Source organism: Electrona antarctica (genome assembly GCF_951216825.1).
Source record: "Electrona antarctica genome assembly, chromosome: 9".
NCBI classification, from domain to species: domain Eukaryota; kingdom Metazoa; phylum Chordata; class Actinopteri; order Myctophiformes; family Myctophidae; genus Electrona; species Electrona antarctica.
Genome location: NC_136790.1, coordinates 35,761,760 through 35,771,500, shown reverse-complemented (window position 1 = coordinate 35,771,500; position 9,741 = coordinate 35,761,760). Strand labels below are relative to the sequence as shown.

The following is a 9,741-nucleotide window of genomic DNA, read 5'->3' as shown; positions in this document are numbered from 1 at the left end:
TAATGGACGGGGGGGTCCATTAAGGATGGTACCGTGCCCCACAAAGCACTACAAAGCCCCACAAAGGGGTGGGGGCACCCCCCAGCAAAATGGTCAGCTCTCCTGTTGTTCTGCGTTAGCAGGCAGACAGGTGAAAGCAGAATTGAATTGACAGGCAAGACAGACAGACAGACATACATACAGACAGACATAATTGATTAATAGGATGATTATTTAAACAATCTGAATAATTCATTAAAAATATATTATATTTTGCTCAGCTGCTGATTAGGCTTTTATTCAAATAACAGACAAATACAATCTAAGTCTAAGGTAACAGTACTATTTTAAACTCAAATAGGTAATTTAGAAATAATTTCAAGACATATTTTTGGGTCTTGATCCTATAGTCTTGCAGATTAGATAATTATTTTCTTTAATATGTTGAGGGTAAAATGGACTCAGACTTTAGATGTTTTTGGATTGATTGATTGATTTACAAGGCTCTGTACTTGGTCCCATCCTTTTTTACCATCTACAATGCTTCCGCTCGGTCAGATCATCCGCCAACATGATCTATGCTTTCACTGCTATGCTGATGGTACACAGCTGTGTCAACTGCCTTCATGAAATAAAGACCTGTATGACCACCAACCTACTCAAACTCAACAGCAAGAAAACAGAGCTCCTGGTCATGCAGGGTCCCAAGGCGCAGCTTGAGAAGATCAGACATTTTCTTCTCCAGGTGGATGGCTGTTCCATCTCTCCATCCCCTGAAGTGCACTAGCCTGGCTAATAAGCCAGACTAATATCACACAACACTGTCGCGGTAGGCATTTATTAACCAGGCTAGAAGTGCACAACCTGGGTGTCATCCTGGACTCTACCCTCTCCTATCAATCCCACATCAAATATGTTACCAAATCCGCGTTCTTCCACCTCAAAAACATTTCCAGACTCCGGATGTCACTCCTAGACTCTGTTGCAGAGACCCTCATCCACGCTTTCATCTCCTCCCGCCTGGATTACTGTAATGTGCCTCCCCAACAAGGCCTTGACAGATTGCTGCACGTCCAAAACTCAACTGCCAGAGTGCTCACCCGTACAAAACGCTGGCAGCACATCACCCCCACCCTCAAACACCTCCACTTAAATTCTGCATCATCTACAAACTGCTCCTCCTCACCTACAAATCCCTCCATCGCCTAGCCCCACGGTATCTGTCAGAATGGGTACATTTCAAACGAAAGCACAAGTCAATGCAAAAACTTACTCTGGACACACCATGAAATCCAAAGGTACATGTACTTTTTATTTGCATTGTAATCCTCATAGGGGGGATTTTAGATTGCCTCATATAATAACAGTGTTTGAAAAATAAACATGTCATCCCAGCCGTTACACTCATATGCATATGAAGAATCGACAGACAAACAGACAGACAGACACAGACAGACAGACAGACACAGACAGACACAGACAGACACAGACAGACAGACAGACAGACAGACAGACAGACAGACAGACAGACAGACAGACAGACAGACAGACAGACAGACAGACAGACAGACAGACAGACAGACAGACAGACAGACAGACAGACAGACAGACAGACAGACAGACAGACAGACAGACAGACAGACAGACAGACAGACAGACAAGACACGACACGTTTGGAGTCGGTTTGGACTTGAACAGCACCATCAAAGTGGGATTAGTGTCCTAGCTGTGAAAACATGCACCTTGGCCCATCACATTTACATACTAAAGCTCCATTGATAGATTTAATGGGATGGGTAACTTGTTGTCAAACAATGACCTACTCCCTCAATAGCCCAATTAGGACCTTGATGTGTGAATGGGTGTGAAAACACTAGCCACCTGATTTGCACACTCTCAGAAATCCGTGATTCACCCTGTGGGTCTGGAAGTTCCATGGGTCTGGAAGTTCTATTTTGCAGATTTAGATTAGCCTATATTGCAAAGGTAATGAATTACCAATTAATTACACCAATTCAAAAATAGCCAATCTTCAAGCTCACAACATGTTGCAATGTGTTGTGACTTGTGAGCTTAGATCTGAAGACTTTCAAAAGATTTTGACACATTTTGAAAAAACGTAATCAGTAGCCTATGGTCAACTTGGTTGGTTAACGCCAATACTTTTTAATATAATGACTTTTACAGAGTATTTCTAGTGGTATTGCTACATTTACCTAATAAAAAATCTGAGAATCCTATACTTATACTAAACCATTGTTTATTTGTCACTCACTATAGGCTTCAAGTTGCAAAATGTTGACTATGCTAAAATCCAACAAGATAATCCTGGAGGGGAGGGGGTAAAAACAACACTGGGGATTTTATGGGGGTCCATTAAAGGTATCTTATCACTTTAAACACGTCTAGGGTCATTCTAACCTCTCTACTGTTGCTTTTGTGTGAACCCCAGTTTTTGTATTCAATATTTGGTTCATTTTAGATTATTTATTGCACACTCATTGGTTCTGGTGTCTGATATTGTCCTTCTACAATTTACAATTTACAATTTAGGCATTTAGCAGACGCTCTTAATCCAGAGCAATTTACATTAAGCAATAACAAAAGCATGGCATACATCACATATATAAAAAGTAGTTATCATGAATCATAAACTAAGAACATAACAGTGGAGTATCTATGCTAACTATACATACTATACTATATAATATATTATACATGTGTACTATAAAGTGCTATGACTACATAAAGTGCAATTCTAGAGCTGTCTATGTAACAAGCTATAGGTCTGTTTAAAATACTTCTTCTAATGCACGAGGGGCTGTTATTATTATTATTGGGATATTATTTTGACGTTTTTCAGTTTAAAAAACAAAACAAAGTCCTATAGCCTATTTGAAACAAAAAAATGTAAATTCACCAGACGTGTTTTCAATAAATCATCATGAAAATTTAACATGGTTAAAATGATTAAAACACTCGATTTTAACATGGTTAAATGGACTTTGGAGTTTATGGGTATGGGATGGGATGCACGCAAAATTGTGAGTAAACGATAAAAACAACAGAAGTGTTTTTAAAGTGAAATAGCCTAGGCCAAGGCTACCCTTTAAATTAAAAACAAAAAGGTTGAGAAAATCACTTATTCTTCTTCTAGCCACCTTGACATGCATTTACAAAGATGAGATGTGTGTAAATTAGCACCCCCTACATACTGATCTTGGATTGGCTGCTTCAGACAAACGCCGTTCTAACTGGCTGTCTAGCAACCGCTGTATAAAGAAGAGAGCGCATGAACCAAAGCGCTTCACTTTAATCACTTCACTCAGTCAGCACAGCTGTATGAGACGAGTTGCTGTCTGTCTGTCTGGACTCGGGAAGGTTGGATTAGATGCGCTCGGTGTCGCCGCTGTGGAGACACGAAACACCACCGAATTAAGAAGACATCTTTTACTGGATTTGTGGACTATTCGACTAATGACTTGACTAGGATACAAGGATAACAACATAATGTGAGTGTTGAAGCTTACTTGGCTTGGCTGACTATTTATTTATTTATTTATTTATATATCATACGGAAAGCATCGGCTGCGCTTGTTTATTCTACTTCAAAAGTAGACTAACTGTATTTTTCATTTTTTGCAGAAATTGACCCTTGCAGTCAGATGATCGGAAAAGACATGGTAAGTTGAAAGTCAGTTTGAATGAAACGCACAATGCAGCTCATTATTGTAGTCCTATTAGGGATACCGGTTATAGGCCTACGGGTGATATATAACTATAGATAACTATGGTGATAGCCTACTAGACCTTAGTACTAGACCCGTGCTGCTAGTGCTACCCCTCCGAGACTCCGATAGGCTAATTTCCACATCTGCCTATGTTAGTTCGCGGCGGCTGAACGGGCAGTGATAAAAGTATGCACACTATTGGTAGCTAATCATGTTGCGTTATTATGAAGAATGGGAGACTCGCTGGTTTTTTCTTCTTTCATTTATGCGGTTTATCAACGCATTATAGGATGCCTGCTGGCTGCTGCATTGATCTGACCATCATTGCAGTCCAAGTCCAGCCTGTATTTAAACAACGGTGGACAATTGTGACATGTTTCTTGCCCCGTGTTGTGCTGTGCCACACGATTCGGTGTACATTGTCAAGTTCCTGTAACTTCTAACATAGTAATAATAACTGCACACAAAAGGCAGAAGGTCTTGGGACAGGGCAGGGTCAAATGCTTGGACAGATAGCGAAGAAGAAAGGTCACGCCGGTTCAGATTCAGAAGCTTAGCATACTGGTGGGTGAATGGCCCTGGGGTACAGAAGTGATGTACGTTAATGTGTCACCTCTGGTCCCAGGCATGAACCTGGGACCTTTGATAGGACATTCTGTGTCCATCCACTGTTCATCTTTACATTTCTCACCTCTTTGTTAAGTCAGTATCTGTGTGTGTGTGTGTGTGTGTGGGGGGGGGGGGGGTCCCCTATAGTGAGACATTCAAAATAAGCAACATTGTTAGGTTTTTTTGTTATATAATATATCCACAATGGTTCATTCGAATAAAACTCACCATTCTAAACAGAGTTCAGTTGATGTTTACATGCATGGGACAGGAGTCACTGTATCCCATTCTCTCCCGTTTGAAAATCTTTCTCTCAGCACACACACGCTGTTACCTGATCTGTTATTCCTGGGTTTGATTTTTTGAGTGTGAGCCAACGTTTCTCACTGGTTGCTTCTGACCAATCAGCGTGGGATCCTGTGAGTCAGAGGCAGAGGAAATGGGAGTATTATGTTCTTTAGTGAGTCGCTGCTGAATTTCATATGCAGGCATGCTGCACCCTTAAAGATGCAGGCATCCTATACCCAGCATTAACCATAGTCTCGCCCATCTCCAGTCCCCTCACACTGTAGAATCCTTTACTTCTAACTGTGTTCCATATAAATTAAGCTCAAAGTATGAGAACACCTGTAGCGTATACAGTGTTGACAGTAAATTGTCTCATATCCGGCGTTTACAGGTGTGGTCTAGTAAATGAAGTGCCCACTATGTATGCCTATTAGAGCTGTGTATCCGTTTTCTAATAGTTGTTTTGTGTTCTCTGAGATTATAATGGTATAAATGGTGAAACCTGACAGCACAAAATACTTTCTGCATGTCTGAGCCTGCATTCTGTGATATGCACAACATTAACTGTAGTTAAAGGAGCTGTTTATTAGAAAATGTTTTACATGACTGACAGCTAATCGGCATGTGATTCTTATCTTCTCTTTCTCACAGCTCTGTCTACGTGATTCCGGGGACTGTATGAGGGAGCAGATGCATCACATGATGCGGTCGCTGCAGGACCTGAAGCAGCTCCGGAGAATGTGTCCGCCTCCCAAACAACCCGCTGTCGCTGTTGCCAATGGCGCTGGGCCGCTTCCGACTCTGGCCCAGCGCTCTGCGGTGGCCCGTGCCTGCCAGCAGAGAGCGTTGCAACGGGAGCGTGCCACACGCCTGCGCATGTCAGATGCCAGCACAGCCAGCACATACGACTCCGCCTGCTGTCTGGTCAGTCCGCTGGAGGAGGAGGACGATGAGACGGTCAGCGAGCTGGGTCGGGGCTTCAGGCTGAGCCTGGGCTCTCCCAGTAGCGAGAAGAGTCTGGAGTTTGACTCGGGATACTCTGAGGCATCGTGGCAGGACGATGCGGTGGTGCTGAGGAGGACCAGGAATGTGCGCGTTTCTTCCTCCGCCTGCCTCCGGACAAATCGGGCTTCTAGTGGACGCGTTAGGCCCAAGTCGACCTCGGACGCGTGTCTGGAGAGGTGGACGTCGTTTGAGGTCAGCGACCCGGAGGACTGGACTACGGCCCTGTTGACCCGAGGGCGCAACCGGCAGCCGCTGGTGCTGGGGGACAACAGCTTTGCTGACCTCATACAGAACTGGATGGACCTGCCCGATTTCCCAGAGCCCCCCGCCGAACTGAAGCCCAATAACTCTGGCAGCAGGCTTGCGAGGGGCTTCTTCGTCAACATGAGGAGGAAACTAGCAGGGATATCCAAGAGCATGGAGGGCAGAGTGAGGATGAGGAGCACGGACTCTTCTCGTGTCACCAACAGGACTGCCAACGCTCCGAAGCGCCTGTCCTGTCCAGTGGGGGTGCAACAGCCTCTGCCTCGCGCCCCCTTTTTCCACCAGTCCCACTCAGCTATCCATGCTCTGGACACAACAGACTTTTACCACTTCACGGCCCTCATGAAGTCAGGCAGCCGACAGCCTATAATCTGTAATGACATCATTGGATACATCTAAAAAAAAACATTGGTTGCCTTCTATAGAATTTTACAGGATGAACAATCCTCCATGGTCACTTTATTTTTTTTATATGACTTGCATTATCACTATTGTACAAATAAGCTATTGACAAATAAAACACGGTTGCATTATTTAAGACTAAGTACTTCTTGCATTGTTTGCATTATATATGAGTCTTGAACAAGTCAGTGTTTCTGGTGTGTTTGCTAGAAATTCTGCATTAGAAGAGAAACCTGGGAAACATCTAGTCAGCAACAGTCTTTTAGAATGATGTAGCTTCTTGAGGCCCCTGGAGTATAAATACAGTGCATCACTGTTGGGCAGTATCTCCTCATTGCCAGAGAGACATCAAAGGATGCATTCACTGACTCCACAAACGTACAATTACAAACAGGCCACTTAGGAAAGTAAACCACGCATGTGTAAATGGCAATGTTGTAGTATTGTAGAAAGATAAACCTTCTATACAAATAGTTACACATTTTTCTATTGCATTCGAGTCCATGGCACTAAATATACTCCCAATGTATTATTTCCCCACACTCACTAGATTTGATGTTAAGTGCTAGGACATAATGTTCTCAACTTAACTTCTATTCCAATCCCTTCGATGGTGGGTCTGGGTGAATTTCCAGTAGAGTCATTAGTCTGGGTGAATTTCCAGTAGTCAGGAAAGAGGACATGTAACTTATTTACAGGCCAGCATCAGAGGCTGTATCAACACTGAGCTGCGTGCCTGATGAGATCATCCCTGGTGTGTCTCAACACTACGATGTGAAGAGAAGTTCGGAGCAGCCGGGTGCTGCAGATGGACCACAAGTTTACTCAAATCTCATGCTTTATGAAGCATGACCTCAGTCACTAACAGCCCACTGCCTCATTTAACCCGCACCACTTTCTCCATCCTTATTTTGGTCTCAGGTGCTGAAGTCAACTCATGCACACACATCGGCTAATGGAGGGAGCCGTTTGTTGTGTGCATACCATGAGTAAAATACAACCAAAACACTTAAGACTGGTCTGCATGGGGTTGAGCTAATGATTGCTTTATCTATGCCTGTCTAATTTGTCCATGATTTAAGATTAGGGGTGAAATAGAGCTGAGAAGTAATGAGGTAAGAAGGTTTTCTCCAGCCGATTCTCCCATTCTCCCATGGTCGCTTCGCAGCAGGCAGCCTCACCAATCATCTTGGATACGAGGGGCATTGGGGATTAGAGAAGAGGGATGGTTCTTACCGAGAGTGTCATTTGTCTTATAGCCTGTTTATCTAGGTCTACTGGTGGAATGTCACTGCAACCTTTGAGCCAGCTGGGAGAGAACAAACTCTATCTGGACACAACTGAAATGTTCCCACTGCAGAGAAACTGATGATGCGATGACTTCATGAACAATAATAATCACACTTTTACAAATACTGGGCTATACATGAAGGAGATGAAGTCATTTAAAAAAAAAAAAAGACTCCCACCACTCTGGGGCTTGTAGCTTTAATCGTCACTTTCCTTTTTCCTGCATGTTTCTAATGGTCTGCAGCAGATTAAGTGAACTGTGAATGTGAATCTATGTCATCTCTCCTGGTTGAATGAGAATCCGTCAAACCCCACATTCAGTACATACGCACAGTCCCCTAAAACAAAGTAGGTTAGTCTTCAACATGCATGTGTTTTGTGTTGAATGCATTGGTGTACACATGTGTGTCAGCATTGTTTTAATAGTAATAGTAAAAGGAGCAACACTTCACATGTAAGAAATTGCTTTGTCCTTGAAATGAAAGTGATACAGGAAACAATATAAAGTATATCCACAGTCGCTGCTCACAAGGCACAATATCTCTCAATCAGGTGTGCTTAATAATAATTATTTGCACTCTGGCGACCATGACCTTTGCTTATTGAACGTCCAGCAAGACCACAGCTTTAAAAAGACTGTTATCATTAAAAACATTTAATTATTTTGCTCATGACAAAAACATCAATATCAGGTTTTTTTTTTAAATGAACCAAAAAAAAATTGACCAATACCAAAATATTCTCAAAGGAAAGATAAAACGTTGAATGCATTATGGGCTGAATTGTCTGCATTATGCTATTCACCGCAAAGTGCCAAGTAAAACTGAACGAAACTGAACGACACAAATCTTAATAAAATTGAGTAGTGATAAAGGTATGAAGACCCATGCACTATAATCTAATCATTAGAGTCTAATCAAGCATGGGATTAGAGCTAGTCCCTATGATCTAGTTATCACTGAGTTGCTAATGAGTACATAAAGTCATTAGAATAGTACTGCACAGTGGGTGGGTGTAGTTAAGTGTCTAAAGGTGTCTTTCAAAGTGTGAAGGACATGGCAAAGATCGGTCCTTATGACCAGTGGTGGAAAGTATACTGTCATTGAATGTACTCAAGTATATTGTACTTAAAGGGGCATTCCACTCATTTTCAACATTTTACTATGTCATTAATATTCCTTAGAGCTGGAAATAATAAAAAAGTCCCCCTATTCTGATTCAGATCTCCAGTTCCTAGAACTGGAAAAAAATCATTCATCATTAACATGGTGAATCACATCTTGATGATGTCATCAAGATGTGATTCACAATGTTGATGATTTTTTTCATACCTCCAGTTCTAGGAAACACAGAATAGGGGGACTTTTTATTATTTCCACACAACAGCTCTAATGTATATTAATGACATAGTAAAATGTTGAAAATGAATTTTGAGGTACTTTACTAGAGTTTTCCCCAATTTTCAATACTTTTACTCTTACCCCAGTACATCTCAGAGGCAAATATTGTACTTATTACTCCACATTAGTTATATTGTAGATTTTGATTATTCAACTTCATGCAGCCCTATTTAAACTTTAAACTAAAAAAGCTTTCATTCTATATGATAACTTGTGAAATGGGACATTCTGCATAATGAGTACTTTTGGAACATTTAAGTATATTGTGATGCATTTACTCAAGTAACTTTTGATTGTAAAAGGATGTTTCTACATTGCAGTATTGAGTACTTTCTCCACGACCGCTTATGACAAATGTGTTGAAGTATCAACGCGACAGTTGCAGCAGTATAGAACATGACCTAAAACATGTACTGAATCCTGTGAGTAAACAATTTAAAACTGTAGACAGACGGCAACCAAATCTCTTAATTAAGAGAGGTGATGAGGAATTAAAGAAGGGTTTTCACCACCTCTCACTCGTAACCGTAGGGCCCTACTGTGAGCATAAACTAATTTACTTCATGCCCACTAATCTGTCAACCCCACCACCCACATTGTAATTATCTCTTTGGCAAACAAAAGGAAATTGGCCATGTGTTAAAGCTTGGCATGCCCTTCTAAACGGTGTCGAAAGAAACAAGCTCCAATTAGGCCAGCTATACAGCCGACTGGCAAAATACACAGGTTAAAAATAGATGTGTGAATAGACAGTTGCAAAAAAAATAGAGAGC

The 9,741-nt window shown here is 41.8% G+C and overlaps 1 protein-coding gene across 2 annotated transcripts; it reads left to right on the top strand.

Moving 5' to 3' along the window:
• Window positions 1-3,404: 3,404 nt before the first annotated feature.
• On the top strand, window positions 3,405-6,409 carry LOC306929487 (PAK4-inhibitor inka2-like). Of its 2 annotated transcripts, XM_079510030.1 has the most exons (3): window positions 3,405-3,491; window positions 3,625-3,662; window positions 5,259-6,409. In XM_079510030.1, exons 2-3 carry the CDS (start codon window positions 3,645-3,647, stop codon window positions 6,273-6,275), a joined length of 1,035 nt encoding a protein of 344 aa, XP_079366156.1. In that variant the 5' UTR covers window positions 3,405-3,491; window positions 3,625-3,644; the 3' UTR covers window positions 6,276-6,409. The 2 variants fall into 2 exon arrangements, with proteins under 2 accessions (XP_079366156.1, XP_079366157.1); XM_079510031.1 differs by lacking the exon at window positions 3,405-3,491 and having other exon boundaries at window positions 3,609-3,662.
• Window positions 6,410-9,741: the final 3,332 nt, after the last annotated feature.